This window comes from Eptatretus burgeri, chromosome 6 (genome assembly GCF_056783735.1).
Source record: "Eptatretus burgeri isolate ZD-2024b chromosome 6, Ebu_testis_v1, whole genome shotgun sequence".
NCBI classification, from domain to species: domain Eukaryota; kingdom Metazoa; phylum Chordata; class Myxini; order Myxiniformes; family Myxinidae; genus Eptatretus; species Eptatretus burgeri.
In genome coordinates this window covers 41,860,068-41,876,501 of record NC_140966.1, presented here as the reverse complement: position 1 = coordinate 41,876,501, position 16,434 = coordinate 41,860,068, and the positions used below count along the sequence as shown (strand labels likewise).

Genomic DNA, 16,434 nt, shown 5'->3' with positions numbered 1-16,434 from the left:
GGGATCACTACTCGTTGGTGTGTGTGTGTGTGCGACAACAACTCCTTGGTGTGTGTGTGTGATCACAACTCGTTGGTGTGTGTATGTGATCACAACTCGTTGGTGTGTGTGTGTGTGTGATCACAACTCGTGTGTGACATCACGACTGTGTGTGTGTGATCATTACGTGTGTGTGTGTGTGTGACATCACGACTCGTGTGTGTGTGTGTGTGTGACATCACGACTCGTGTGTGTGTGTGTGTGTGTGACATCACTACTCGTGTGTGTGTGTGTTTGAGATCACGACTCGTGTGTGTGTGTGTGTGATCACAACTCGTTGGTGTGTGTGTGTGTGTGTGTGTGACATCACGACTCTGTGTGTGTGTGTGTGTGTGACATCACGACTCGTGTGTGTGTGTGTGACATCACGACTCGTGTGTGTGTGTGTGTGTGACATCACGACTCGTGTGTGTGTGTGTGACATCACGACTGTGTGTGACATCACGACTGTGTGTGTGACATCACGACTCGTGTGTGTGTGTGTGTGTGTGACATTACGACACGTGTGTGTGTATGTGTGTGACATTACGACTCGTGTGTGTGTGTGTATGTGTGTGTGAGAGAGATCACGACACGTGTGTGTGTGTGTGTGTCTGTGACATTACGACACGTGTGTGTGTGTATATGTGTGTGACATTACGACTCGTGTGCGTGTGTGTATGTGTGTGACATTACGACTTGTGTGTGTGTGTGTGTGTGTGACATTACGACTCGTGTGTGTGTGTGTGTGACATCACGACTCGTGTGTGTGTGTGTGACATCACGACTCGTGTGTGTGTGTGTGACATCACGACTCGTGTGTGTGTGTGTGTGTGTGACATCACGACTCGTGTGTGTGTGTGTGTGTGTGACATCACGACTCGTGTGTGTGTGTGAGAGATCACGACACGTGTGTGTGTGTGTGACATCACGACTCGTGTGTGTGTGTGTGTGACATCACGACTCGTGTGTGTGTGTGTGTGTGTGATCACAACTCGTGTGTGACATCACGACTGTGTGTGTGACATCACGACTTTGTGTGTGACATCACGACGTGTGTGTGACATCACGACGTGTGTGTGGGTGATCATGACGTGTGTGTGAGTGTGAGAGATCACGACACGTGTGTGTGTGTGTGTGTGTGTGTGTGTGTCTGTGACATTACGACACGTGTGTGTGTGTGTGTATGTGTGTGACATTACGACTCGTGTGCGTGTGTGTGACATTACGACTCGTGTGTGTGTGTGACATTACGACTCGTGTGTGTGTGTGACATTACGACTCGTGTGTGTGTGTGACATTACGACTCGTGTGTGTGTGTGTGTGTGTGTGACATTACGACTCGTGTGTGTGTGTGTGTGTGTGTGACATTACGACTCATGTGTGTGTGTGTGTGTGTGTGTGTGACATTACGACTCGTGTGTGTGTGTGTGTGACATCACGACTCGTGTGTGTGTGTGTGTGTGTGACATCACGACTCGTGTGTGTGTGTGTGTGTGTGACATCACGACTCGTGTGTGTGTGTGTGTGTGTGTGTGACATCACGACTCGTGTGTGTGTGTGACATCTCGACTCGTGTGTGTGTGTGTGTGTGTGTGTGTGTGTGTGTTTCATCACGACTCGTGTGTGTGTGTGTGTGTGTTTGTGTGACATCACGACTCGTGTGTGTGTGTTTGTGTGCGTGTGTTTCATCACGACTCGTGTGTGTGTGTGTGTGTGTGACATCACGACTCGTGTGTGTGTGTGTGTGTGTGACATCACGACTCGTGTGTGTGTGTGTGACATCACGACTCGTGTGTGAGTGTGTGTGTGTATGTGTGTGTGACATCAGAACTCGTGTGTGTGTGTGTGTGTGACATCACGACTCGTGTGTGTGTGTGTGTGTGTGACATCACGACTCGTGTGTGTGTGTGTGTGTGTGTGTGTGACATCACGACTCGTGTGTGTGTGTGTGTGTGTGTGACATCACGACTCGTGTGTGTGTGTGTGTCATCACGACTCGCGTGTGTGTGTGACATCATGACTCGTGTGTGTGTGTGTGACATCACGACTCGTGTGTGTGTGTGACATCACGACTCGTGTGTGTGTGTGTGACATCACGACTCGTGTGTGTGTGTGTGTGTGTGTGTGTGACATCACGACTCGTGTGTGTGTGTGTGTGTGTGTGTGATCACGACTCGTGTGTGTGTGTGTGTGTGACATCACAACTCATGTGTGTGTGTGTGTGACATCACGACTCGTGTGTGTGTGTGTGTCATCACGACTCGTGTGTGTGTGTGTGACATCACGACTCGTGTGTGTGTGTGTGTGTGTGTGTGACATCACGACTCGTGTGCGCGTGTGTGACATCACCACTCGCGGGTGTGTGTGTGTGTGTGTGTGTGACATCACGCCTCGTGTGCGTGTGCGTGTGTGTGTGTGACGTCACCACTCGTGGGTGTGTGTGTGTGTGTGTGTGTGTGACATCACGACTCGTGTGTGTGTGTGTGTGTGTGACATCACGACTCGTGTGTGTGTGTGTGTGTGTGACATCACGACTCGTGTGTGTGTGTGTGTGTGACATCACGACTCGTGTGTGTGTGTGTGTGTGACATCACGACTCGTGTGTGTGTGTGTGTGTGTGTGTGACATCACGACTCGTGTGTGTGTGTGTGTGTGTGACATCACGACTCGTGTGTGTGTGTGTGTGACATCACGACTCGTGTGTGTGTGTGTGTGACATCACGACTCGTGTGTGTGTGTGTGTGTGACATCACGACTCGTGTGTGTGTGTGTGTGTGACATCACGACTCGTGTGTGTGTGTGTGACATCACGACTCGTGTGTGTGTGTGTGTGTGACATCACGACTCGTGTGTGTGTGTGTGTGACATCACGACTCGTGTGTGTGTGTGTGTGTGTGTGACATCACGACTCGTGTGTGTGTGTGTGTGACATCACGACTCGTGTGTGTGTGTGTGTGTGTGTGTGACATCACGACTCGTGTGTGTGTGTGTGTGACATCATGACTCGTGTGTGTGTGTGTGTGTGACATCACGACTCGTGTGTGTGTGTGTGTGACATCACGACTCGTGTGTGTGTGTGTGTGTGTGTGACATCACGACTCGTGTGTGTGTGTGTGACATCACGACTCGTGTGTGTGTGTGTGTGTGTGACATCACGACTCGTGTGTGTGTGTGTGTGACATCACGACTCGTGTGTGTGTGTGTGTGACATCACGACTGGTGTGTGTGTGTGTGTGTGTGTGACATCACGTGTGTGTGTGTGTGTGTGTGTGTGTGACATCACGACTCGTGTGTGTGTGTGTGCGTGTGTGTGACATCACGACTCGTGTGTGTGTGTGTGTGTGTGTGACATCACGACTCGTGTGTGTGTGTGTGTGACATCACCACTCGTGTGTGTGTGGGTGTGACATCACGCCTCGTGTGTGTGTGTGTGTGTGACATCCCGACTCGTGTGTGTGTGGGTGTGTGACATCACGACTCGTGTGTGTATGTGTGTGTGACATCAGAACTCGTGTGTGTGTGTGTGTGTGTGTGTGACATCACGACTCGTGTGTGTGTGTGTGTTTGTGTGTGTGTGTTTCATCACGACTCGTGTGTGTGTGTGTGTGTGTGTGACATCACGACTCGTGTGTGTGTGTGTGTGTGACATCACGCCTCGTGTGTGTGTGTGTGTGTGTGTGTGTGTGTGTGACATCACGACTCGTGTGTGTGTGTGTGTGTGACATCACGACTCGTGTGTGTGTGTGTGTGTGTGTGTGACATCACGACTCGTGTGTGTGTGTGTGTGTGACATCACGACTCGTGTGTGTGTGTGTGTGTGACATCACGACTCGTGTGTGTGTGTGTGTGTGTGACATCACGCCCCGCGTGTGTGTGTGTGTGTGTGTGTGTGACATCACGACTTGGGTGTGTGTGTGTGTGTGTGTGTGACATCACGACTCGTGTGTGTGTGTGTGACCTCCCGACTCGTGTGTGTGTGTGACATCACGACTCGTGTGTGTGTGTATGTGTGTGTGACATCAGAACTCGTGTGTGTGTGTGTGTGTGTGACATCACGACTCGTGTGTGTGTGTGTGTGTGACATCACGACTCGTGTGTGTGTGTGTGTGTGTGTGTGTGTGTGTGTGTGTGTGTGTGTGTGTGTGTGTGACATCACGACTCGTGTGTGTGTGTGTGTGTGACATCACGACTCGTGTGTGTGTGTGTGTGTGTGTGTGATCACAACTCGTTGGTGTGTGTGTGTGTGTGATCACAACTCGTTGGTGTGTGTGTGTGTGTGATCACAACTCGTTGTGTGTGTGTGTGTGTGTGAGATCACAAGTCGTTGGTGTGTGTGTGTGTGTGTGATCACACCTCGGTGTGTGTGTGTGTGTGTGATCACAACTCGTTGGTGTGTGTGTGTGTGTGTGTGATCACAACTCGTTGGTGTGTGTGTGTGTGTGATCACAACTCGTTGGTGTGTGTGTGTGTGTGATCACAACTCGTTGCTGTGCGTGTGTGTGTGTGATCACAACTCGTTGGTGTGTGAGTGAGTGTGATCACAACTGGTTGGTGTGTGTGTGTGTGTGTGATCACAACTCGTTGGTGTGTGTGTGTGTGTGTGTGATCACAACTCGTTGGTGTGTGTGCATGTGTGTGATCACAACTCGTTGGTGTGTGTGTGTGTGTGTGATCACAACTCGTTGGTGTGTGTGTGTGTGTGTGATCACAACTCGTTGGTGTGTGTGTGTGTGTGTGCTCACAACTCGTTGGTGTGTGTGTGTGTGTGTGATCACACCTCGTTGGTGTGTGTGTGTGTGTGTGATCACAACTCGTTGGTGTGTGTGTGTGTGTGTGATCACAACTCGTTGGTGTGTGTGTGTGTGATCACAACTCGTTGGTGTGTGTGTGTGTGTGATCACAACTCGTTGGTGTGTGTGTGTGTGTGTGATCACAACTCGTTGGTGTGTGTGTGTGTGTGTGTGATCACAACTCGTTGGTGTGTGTGTGTGTGTGTGATCACAACTCGTTGGTGTGTGTGTGTGTGTGTGTGTGTGTGATCACAGCTCGTTGTGTGTGTGTGTGTGTGTGATCACAACTCGTTGGCGTGTGTGTGTGTGATCACAACTCGTGGGTGTGTGTGTGTGTGTGATCACAACTCGTTGGTGTGTGTGTGTGTGTGATCACAACCCGTTGGTGTGTGTGTGTGTGTGATCACACCTCGTTGGTGTGTGTGTGTGTGTGTGTGTGTGCTCGCCACTCGTCGGTGTGTGTGTGTGTGTGTGTGATCACAACTCGTGTGTGTGTGTGTGTGATCACAACTCGTGTGTGTGTGTGTGTGTGTGATCACAACTCGTTGGTGTGTGTGTGTGTGTGTGATCACAACTCGTTGGTGTGTGTGTGTGTGTGTGTGATCACAACTCGTTGGTGTGTGTGTGTGTGTGTGTGTGTGATCACAACTCGTTGGTGTGTGTGTGTGACATCACGACTCGTGTGTGTGTGTGTGTGTGTGTGTGTGTGTGTGTGTGTGTGTGTGATCACAACTCGTTGGTGTGTGTGTGTGATCACAACTCGTTGGTGTGTGTGTGTGATCACAACTCGTTGGTGTGTGTATGTGATCACAACTCGTTGGTGTGTGTATGTGATCACAACTCGTTGGTGTGTGTGTGTGTGTGATCACAACTCGTGTGTGACATCACGACTGTGTGTGTGTGATCATTACGTGTGTGTGTGTGTGAGAGATCACGACACGTGTGTGTGTGTGTGACATCACGACTCGTGTGTGTGTGTGTGTGACATCACGACTCGTGTGTGTGTGTGTGTGTGTGACATCACAACTCGTGTGTGTGTGTGTGACATCACGACTCGTGTGTGTGTGTGTGTGAGATCACGACTCGTGTGTGTGTGTGTGACATCACGACTCGTGTGTGTGTGTGTGTGTGTGTGTGTGTGTGTGTGACATCACGACTGTGTGTGTGACATCACGACTTTGTGTGTGACATCACGACGTGTGTGTGACATCACGACGTGTGTGTGGGTGATCATGACGTGTGTGTGAGTGTGAGAGATCATGACACGTGTGTGTGTGTGTGTGTGTGTGTGTGTGTGTGTGTGTGTGAGAGAGATCACGACACGTGTGTGTGTGTGTGACATTACGACACGTGTGTGTGTGTGTATGTGTGTGACATTACGACTCGTGTGTGTGACATTACGACTCGTGTGTGTGTGTGTGACATTACGACTCGTGTGTGTGTGTGTGTGTGACATTACGACTCGTGTGTGTGTGTGTGACATTACGACTCGTGTGTGTGTGTGTGTGACATCACGACTCGTGTGTGTGTGTGTGACATCACAACTCGTGTGTGTGTGTGTGTGTGACATCACGACTCGTGTGTGTGTGTGTGTGTGTGACATCACGACTCGTGTGTGTGTGTGTGACATCACGACTCGTGTGTGTGTGTGTGTGTGTGTGTGTGTGTGTGTGTGATCACAACTCGTGTGTGACATCACGACTGTGTGTGTGACATCACGACTGTGTGTGTGACATCACGACGTGTGTGTGGGTGATCATGACGTGTGTGTGAGTGTGAGAGATCACGACACGTGTGTGTGTGTGTGTGTGTGTGTCTGTGACATTACGACACGTGTGTGTGTGTGTATATGTGTGTGACATTACGACTCGTGTGCGTGTGTGTGACATTACGACTCGTGTGTGTGTGTGACATTACGACTCGTGTGTGTGTGTGACATTACGACTCGTGTGTGTGTGTGTGACATTACGACTCATGTGTGTGTGTGTGTGTGTGTGTGTGACATTACGACTCATGTGTGTGTGTGTGTGTGACATTACGACTCGTGTGTGTGTGTGACATCACGACTCGTGTGTGTGTTTGTGTGTGACATCACGACTCGTGTGTGTGTGTGTGTGTGTGACATCACGACTCGTGTGTGTGTGTGTGTGTGTGACATCACGACTCGTGTGTGTGTGTTTGTGTGACATCACGACTCGTGTGTGTGTGTGTGTGTGTGTGTGTGTGTGTGTGTGACATCACGACTCGTGTGTGTGTGTGTGTGTGACATCACGACTCGTGTGTGTGTGTGTGTGTGTGACATCACGACTCGTGTGTGTGTGTGTGTGTGTGACATCACGACTCGTGTGTGTGTGTGACATCACGACTCGTGTGTGAGTGTGTGTGTATGTGTGTGTGACATCAGAACTCGTGTGTGTGTGTGTGTGACATCACGACTCGTGTGTGTGTGTGTGTGTGTGTGTGTGACATCACGACTCGTGTGTGTGTGTGTGTGTGTGTGACATCACGACTCGTGTGTGTGTGTGTGTGTGACATCACGACTCGTGTGTGTGTGTGTGTGTGTGTGACATCACGACTCGTGTGTGTGTGTGTGTGACATCACGACTCGTGTGTGTGTGTGTGTGTGTGTGTGTGTGTGTGACATCACGACTCGTGTGTGTGTGTGTGTGTGTGTGTGTGACATCACGACGCGTGTGTGTGTGTGTGTGTGTGCCATCACGACTCGTGTGTGTGTTTGTGTGCGTGTGTTTCATCACGACTCGTGTGTGTGTGTGTGTGTGACATCACGACTCGTGTGTGTGTGTGTGTGTGTGACATCACGACTCGTGTGTGTGTGTTTGTGTCACATCACGACTCGTGCGTGTGTGTGTGTGTGTGTGACATCACGACTCGTGTGTGTGTGTGTGTGTGTGACATCACGACTCGTGTGTGTGTGTGTGTGTGTGACATCACGACTCGTGTGTGTGTGTGTGTGTGTGACATCACGACTCGTGTGTGTGTGTGTGTGTGTGACATCACGACTCGTGTGTGTGTGTGTGTGTGTGACATCACGACTCGTGTGTGTGTGTGTGTGTGTGTGACATCACGACTCGTGTGTGTGTGTGTGTGTGACATCACGACTCGTGTGTGTGTGTGTTTGTGTGACATCACGACTCGTGTGTGTGTGTTTGTGTGACATCACGACTCGTGTGTGTGTTTGTGTGACATCACGACTCGTGTGTGTGTGTTTGTGTGACATCACGACTCGTGTGTGTGTGTGTGTGTGTTTGTGTGACATCACGACTCGTGTGTGTGTGTGTGTGTGTGTGTGTGACATCACGACTCGTGTGTGTGTGTGTGTGTGTGACATCACGACTCTGTGTGTGTGTGTGTGTGTGACATCACGACTCGTGTGTGTGTGTGTGTGTGTGTGTGTGACATCACGACTCGTGTGTGTGTGTGTGTGTTTGTGTGCGTGTGTGACATCACGACTCGTGTGTGTGTGTGTGTGACATCACGACTCGTGTGTGTGTGTGTGTGACATCACGACTCGTGTGTGAGTGTGTGTGTATGTGTGTGTGACATCAGAACTCGTGTGTGTGTGTGTGACATCACGACTCGTGTGTGTGTGTGTGTGTGTGACATCACGACTCGTGTGTGTGTGTGTTTGTGTGACATCACGACTCGTGTGTGTGTGTGTGTGTGACATCACGACTCGTGTGTGTGTGTGTGTGTGTGTGACATCACGACTCGTGTGTGTGTGTGTGTGTGTGACATCACGACTCGTGTGTGTGTGTGTGTGTGTGACATCACGACTCGTGTGTGTGTGTGTGTGTGTGACATCACGACTCGTGTGTGTGTGTGTGTGTGTGTGTGACATCACGACTCGTGTGTGTGTGTGTGTGTGTGTGACATCACGACTCGTGTGTGTGTGTGTGTGTGTGTGTGACATCACGACTCGTGTGTGTGTGTGTGTGACATCACGACTCGTGTGTGTGTGTGTGTGTGTGTGACATCACGACTCGTGTGTGTGTGTGTGTGTGTGACATCACGACTCGTGTGTGTGTGTGTGTGTGTGACATCACGACTCGTGTGTGTATGTGTGTGTGACATCAGAACTCGTGTGTGTGTGTGTGTGTGTGTGTGACATCACGACTCATGTGTGTGTGTGTGTGACATCACGACTCGTGTGTGTGTGTGTGTGTGACATCACGACTCGTGTGTGTGTGTGTGACATCACGACTCGTGTGTGTGTGTGTGTGTGTGTGTGTGTGTGACATCACGACTCGTGTGTGTGTGTCTGTGTGTGACATCACGACTCGTGTGTGTGTGTGTGTGTGACATCACGACTCGTGTGTGTGAGTGTGTGTGTGACATCACGACTCGTGTGTGTGTGTGTGTGTGACATCAGAACTCGGGTGTGCGTGTGTGTGTGACATCAGAACTCGTGTGTGTGTGTGTGTGTGACATCACGACTCGTGTGTGTGTGTGTGTTTGTGTGTGTGTGTTTCATCACGACTCGTGTGTGTGTGTGTGACATCACGACTCGTGTGTGTGTGTGTGACATCACGACTCGTGTGTGTGTGTGACATCACGACTCGTGTGTGTGTGTGTATGTGTGTGTGACATCAGAACTCGTGTGTGTGTGTGTGACATCACGACTCGTGTGTGTGTGTGTGTGTGTGTGACATCACGACTCGTGTGTGTGTGTGTGTGTGTGACATCACGACTCGTGTGTGTGTGTGTGTGTGTGTGTGTGTGTGTGTGTGTGTGTGTGTGTGTGTGTGTGTGTGTGTGTGTGTGTGTGTGTGTGTGTGTGACATCACGACTCGTGTGTGTGTGTGTGTGTGTGTGTGACATCACGACTCTGTGTGTGTGTGTGTGACATCACGACTCGTGTGTGTGTGTGTGTGACATCACGACTGTGTGTGTGTGTGTGTGTGTGACATCACGACTCGTGTGTGTGTGTGTGTGACATCACGACTCTGTGTGTGTGTGTGTGTGACATCACGACTCGTGTGTGTGTGTGTGACATCACGACTCGTGTGTGTGTGTGTGTGTGTGACATCACGACTCGTGTGTGTGTGTGTGTGTGACATCACGACTCGTGTGTGTGTGTGTGTGTGTGTGTGACATCACGACTCGTGTGTGTGTGTGTGACATCACGACTCGTGTGTGTGTGTGTGTGACATCACGACTCGACTGTGTGTGTCTGTGTGTGTGTGACATCACGACTCGTGTGTGTGTGTGTGTGTGTGTGTGAGACATCACGACTCGTGTGTGTCTGTGTGTGTGTGTGACATCACGACTCGTGCGTGTGTGTGTGTGTGTGTGTGACATCACGACTGTGTGTGTGTGTGTGTGTGTGTGACATCACGACTCGTGTGTGTGTGTGTGTGTATGTGTGTGTGACAACAGAACTCGTGTGTGTGTGTGTGTGACAACACGACTCGTGTGTGTGTGTGTGTGTGTGACATCACGACTCGTGTGTGTGTGTGTGTGTGACATCCCGACTCGTGTGTGTGTGTGTGTGTGTGACATCACGACTCGTGTGTGTGTGTGTGTGTGTGTGAGATCGCGACTGGTGTGTGTGTGTGTGTGTGTGACATCACGACTCGTGTGTGTGTGTGTGTGTGTGCGTGTGTGTGATATCACGACTCGTGTGTGTGTGTGTGTGACATCACACCACGTGTGTGTGTGTGTGTGAGATCACGATTCGTGAGGGTGTGCGTGTGTGACATCACGACTCGTGTGTGTGTGTGTGACATCACGCCTCGTGTCTGTGTGTGTGTGACATCACGACTCGTGTCTGTGTGTGTGTGTGTGTGACATCACGACTCGTGTGTGTGTGTGTGTGTGTGTGACATCACGACTCGTGTGTGTGTGTGTGTGTGTGTGTGTGACATCACGACTCGTGTGTGTGTGTGTGTGTGTGTGTGTGACATTACGACTCGTGTGTGTGTGTGTGTGTGTGTGTGTGACATCACGACTCGTGTGTGTGTGTGACATCACGATTCGTGTGTGTGTGTGTGTGTGTGACATCACGACTCGTGTGTGTGTTTGTGTGTGAGATCATGACTCGTGTGTGTGTGTGTGTGTGTGTGTGTGTGTGACATCACGACTCGTGTGTGTGTGTGTGTGTGTGTGTGACATCACGACTCGTGTGTGTGTTTGTGTGTGTGTGTTTCATCACGACTCGTGTGTGTGTGTGACATCACGACTCGTGTGTGTGTGTGTGTGTGTGTGACATCACGACTCGTGTGTGTGTGTGTGTGTGACATCACGCCTCGTGTGTGTGTGTGTGTGTGACATCACGACGCGTGTGTGTGTGTGTGTGTGTGTGACATCACGACTCGTGTGTGTGTGTGTGTATGTGTGTGTGACATCAGAACTCGTGTGTGTGTGTGTGTGTGACATCACGACTCGTGTGTGTGTGTGTGTGGGTGACATCACGCCTCGTGTGTGTGTGTGTGTGTGTGACATCACGACTCGTGTGTGTGTGTGTGTGTGTGTGACATCACGACTCGTGTGTGTGTGTGTGTGTGTGTGTGTGTGACATCACGACTCGTGTGTGTGTGTGTGTGTGTGACATCACGACTCGTGTGTGTGTGTGTGTGTGTGTGTGAAATCACGACTCGTGTGTGTGTGTGTGTGTGTGTGTGTGACATCACGACTCGTGTGTGTGTGTGTGTGTGTGACATCACGACTCGTGTGTGTGTGTGTGTGTGTGACATCACGACTCGTGTGTGTGTGTGTGACATCACGACTCGTGTGTGTGTGTGTGTGTGTGTGTGTGACATCACGACTCGTGTGTGTGTGTGTGTGTGACATTACGACTCGTGTGTGTGTGACATTACGACTCGTGTGTGTGTGTGTGTGTGTGACATCACGACTCGTGTGTGTGTGTGTGTGACATCACAACTCGTGTGTGTGTGTGTGACATCACAACTCGTGTGTGTGTGTGTGTGTGTGACATCACGACTCGTGTGTGTGTGTGTGACATCGCAACTCGTGTGTGTGTGTGTGACATCACAACTCGTGTGTGTGTGTGTGTGTGACATCACGACTCGTGTGTGTGTGTGTGTGACATCACGACTCGCGTGTGTGTGTGTGTGTGACATCACGACTCGTGTGTGTGTGTGTGTGTGTGTGACATCACGACTCGTGTGTGTGTGTGTGTGTGACATCACGACTCGTGTGTGTGTGTGTGTGTGACATCACGACTCGTGTGTGTGTGAGTGTGTGTGACATCACGACTCGTGTGTGTGTGTGTGTGTGTGTGTGTGACATCACGACTCGTGTGTGTGTGTGTGTGTGTGTGTGTGTGTGTGACATCACGACTCGTGTGTGTGTGTGTGTGTGTGACATCACGACTCGTGTGTGTGTGTGACATCACGACTCGTGTGTGTGTGACATCACGACTCGTGTGTGTGTGTGTGTGTGTGACATCACGACTCGTGTGTGTGTGTGTGTGTGTGTGACATCACGACTCGTGTGTGTGTGTGTGTGTGACATCACGACTCGTGTGTGTGTGTGTGTGTGTGACATCACGACTGTGTGTGTGTGTGTGTGTGTGTGTGACATCACGACTGTGTGTGTGTGTGTGTGTGTGTGTGACATCACGACTCGTGTGTGTGTGTGTGTGTGTGTGTGTGTGTGACATCACGACTCGTGTGTGTGTGTGTGTGTGTGTGACATCACGACTCGTGTGTGTGTGTGTGTGTGTGTGACATTACCTCTCGTGTGTGTGTGTGTGTGTGTGACATCACGACGCGTGTGTGTGTGTGACATCACGACTCGTGTGTGTGTGTGTGACATCACGACTCGTGTGTTTGTGTGTGTGTGTGTGTGTGTGACATCACGACTCGTGTGTGTGTGTGTGTGACATCACGACTCGTGTGTGTGTGTGTGTGTGTGTGTGATCACAACTCGTGTGTGTGTGTGTGTGTGTGTGACATCACGACTCGTGTGTGTGTGTGTGTGTGTGACGTCACGACTCGTGTGTGTGTGTGTGTGTGTGTGACATCACGACTCGTGTGTGTGTGTGTGTGTGACATCACGACTCGTGTGTGTGTGTGTGTGTGTGTGACATCACGACTCGTGTGTGTGTGTGTGACATCACGACTCGTGTGTGTGTGTGTGTGACATCACGACTCGTGTGTGTGTGTGTGTGTGACATCACGACTCGTGTGTGTGTGTGTGTGTGACATCACGACTCGTGTGTGTGTGTGTGACATCACGACTCGTGTGTGTGTGTGTGTGTGTGTGTGTGTGACATCACGACTCGTGTGTGTATGTGTGTGTGACATCAGAACTCGTGTGTGTGTGTGTGTATGAAATCACGACTCGTGTGTGTGTGTGTGACATCACGACTCGTGTGTGTGTGTGTGTGTGTGTGTGACACCACGACTCGTGTGTGTGTGTGTGTGTGTGTGTGACATCACGATTCGTGTGTGTGTGTGTGTGACATCACGACTCGTGTGTGTGTGTGTGTGTGTGTGTGTGACATCACGACTCGTGTGTGTGTGTGACATCTCGACTCGTGTGTGTGTGTGTGTGTGTGACATCACGACTCATGTGTGTGTGTATGTGTGTGTGTGACATCACGACTCGTGTGTGTGTGTATGTGTGTGTGTGTGACATCACGACTCGTGTGTGTGTGTGTGTGTGTGTGTGACATCACGACTCGTGTGTGTGTGTGTGTGTGTGACATCACGACTCGTGTGTGTGTGTGTGTGTGTGTGACATCACGACTCGTGTGTGTGTGTGTGTGTGTGTGTGTGACATCACGACTCGTGTGTGTGTGTGTGTGTGTGTGACATCACGCCTCGTGTGTGTGTGTGTGTGTGTGTGTGACATCACGACTCGTGTGTGTGTGTGTGTGTGATCACAACTCGTTGGTGTGTGTGTGTGTGATCACAACTCGTTGGTGTGTGTGTGTGTGTGTGATCACAACTCGTTGGTGTGTGTGTGTGTGTGTGTGTGAGTGATCACAACTCGTTGGTGTGTGTGTGTGTGGGTGTGTGATCACAACTCGTTGGCGTGTGTGTGTGTGTGTGTGTGTGTGTGTGTGTGTGATCACAACTCGTTGGTGTGTGTGTGTGTGTGTGATCACAATTCGTTGGTGTGTGTGTGTGTGTGTGTGATCACAACTCGTTGGTGTGTGTGTGTGTGTGTGTGATCACAACTCGGTGTGTGTGTGTGTGTGTGTGATCACAACTCGTTGGTGTGTGTGTGATCACAACTCGTTGGTGTGTGTGTGTGTGTGTGATCACAACTCGTTGGTGTGTGTGTGTGTGTGTGATCACAACTCGTTGGTGTGTGTGTGTGTGTGTGATCACTCATTGGTGTGTGTGTGATCACAACTCGTTGGTGTGTGTGGTGTGTGTGTGTGATCACAACTCGTTGGTGTGTGTGTGTGTGTGATCACAACTCGCTGGTGTGTGTGTGTGTGTGTGTGATCACAACTCGGTGTGTGTGTGTGTGTGAGCACAACTCGGTGTGTGTGTGTGTGTGTGATCACAACTCGTTGGTGTGTGTGTGTGTGTGTGTGTGTGTGTGTGACATCACGACTCGTGTGTGTGTGTGTGTGTGTGACATCACGACTCGTGTGTGTATGTGTGTGACATTACGACTCGTGTGTGTGTGTGTGTGTGTGTGTGACATCACGACTCGCGTGCGTGTGTGTGTGTGTGTGACATCACGACTCGTGTGTGTGTGTGTGTGTGACATCACGACTCGTGTGTGTGTGTGACATCACGACTCGTGTGTGTGTGTGTGTGTGTGTGTGTGTGACATCACGACTCGTGTGTGTGTGTGTGTGTGTGACATCACGACGTGTGTGTGTGTGTGTGACATCACGACATGTGTGTCTGTGTGTGACATCACGACATGTGTGTGTGTGTGTGACATCACGACGTGTGTGTGTGTGTGTGACATCACGACGTGTGTGTGTGTGTGTGTGTGTGTGAGACATCACGACATGTGTGTGTGTGTGTGAGACATCACGACATGTGTGTGTGTGTGAGACATCACGAAGTGTGTGTGTGTGTGTGTGTGAGACATCACGACGTGTGTGTGTGTGTGTGTGTGTGTGTGTGAGACATCACGAAGTGTGTGTGTGTGTGTGAGACATCACGACGTGTGTGTGTGTGTGTGAGACATCACGACGTGTGTGTGTGTGTGTGAGACATCACGACGTGTGTGTGTTTGTGTGTGAGACATCACGCCGTGTGTGTGTGTGTGACATCACGAAGTGTGTGTGTGTGAGACATCACGACGTGTGTGTGTGTGTGTGTGTCTGTGTGACATCACGACGTTTGTGTGTGTGTGTGTGTCTGTGTGACATCACGACGTGTGTGTGTGTGTCTGTGTGACATCACGACGTGTGTGTGTGTCTGTGTGACATCACGAAGTGTGTGTGTGTGTGTGAGACATCACGACGTGTGTGTGTGTGTGTGTGTCTGTGTGACATCACGACGTGTGTGTGTGTGTCTGTGTGACATCACGACGTGTGTGTGTGTGTCTGTGTGACATCACGACGTGTGTGTGTGTGTCTGTGTGACATCACGACGTGTGTGTGTGTGTCTGTGTGACATCACGACGTGTGTGTGTGTGTGTCTGTGTGACATCATGACGTGCGTCTGTGTGACATCACGGTGTGTGTGTGTGTGTGTGACATCATGACGTGTGTGTGTGTGTGACATCACGGTGTGTGTGTGTGTGTGTGTGTGTGTGTGTGACATCACAATCACACACATAAACATTTCCACACACACACTCGCAAGAAATAGGGTTTCATAACATGCACCACCAACTTCAATGTCCGCACAAGACACAGGTAAGTAAGTGGACGTGTTATTGAAATGTCCGAGTGGTTTTTAAAACCGGTTCCAGTCAGGTCCGGAACGTTTTACAAGGAAGAGTATTTTCTCTGCGGTCGGACATCGAACGTCCTCGGCGGTGCGCGATCAGTACCTGCGGTGCTGAAGCAAGTGCTTGGACAGGAAGTTGTGATGTTGTTCCACGTCGTCACCAGACGGCGGCTTGTTGTGCGGATGAAGAAGAGTCGTTTCCGCAAGGTTTGATCACCAAGTTCAATGAATGACGTTTCCACAGAGTCCACGTTGTTTCCGGAAGTGCCGTCACTGATACGTTTCCACATCAGCTTGTGCCTCTTCTTCCTGTTCTTCTTATTAAACGAAAATTCGTTCTTTTAATTAAAAGATAGACACGTCACTCGAGTGGACAACAAACAGCTTCGTCTGACTCGCGGGAAAACAAGACGTTGTTAGAAATTAACTGGTTAGTTTGCTGCAGATTAAGCCATTATATAATTATATTCACAGCGCATCGGCGACCACGCTTTGTCGTGTACTGTACTGTACTGTACCACGTGCGATGTCCCACGTGTTGAACTTTTTTTTTTGACATTGACAAAACGTTGCTGACGTCAGCAGCGTGTTCCTTTAGCAAGCAGCTTCTATAGCGCTCGTCAAGTAGCTTAAGCCTTCAGGAAAACGCTCCAACGAAACGGTTGATCATGAATGGTCGTCTGAACATGGTGATTGGTGATTGGTGATGGAACACTCTCCCCCCCCCTCCCCCCAGAATGCACTGAAAGAACACCACCTGCCTTGCTCCG

The 16,434-nt window shown here is 50.4% G+C and overlaps 1 protein-coding gene across 3 annotated transcripts in view; it reads right to left on the bottom strand.

Moving 5' to 3' along the window:
* The window catches only part of SLC35A3 (solute carrier family 35 member A3), a 95,553-nt gene extending 79,378 nt beyond the window's left edge, over positions 1–16,175 (bottom strand). For 2 of the 3 annotated variants that reach the window (XM_085884705.1, XM_085884706.1), the window contains exon 1: positions 15,768–15,920. Coding sequence is in view for 1 of the 3 variants with exons in the window: in XM_085884707.1 (XP_085740833.1) it covers positions 15,768–15,954 (187 nt within the window). In the remaining 2 variants the exon portion in view is untranslated. Of the gene's footprint in view, positions 1–15,767 lie in introns of all 3 variants that reach the window. The other variant, XM_085884707.1, reaches the window with a different exon arrangement.
* Positions 16,176–16,434: the final 259 nt, after the last annotated feature.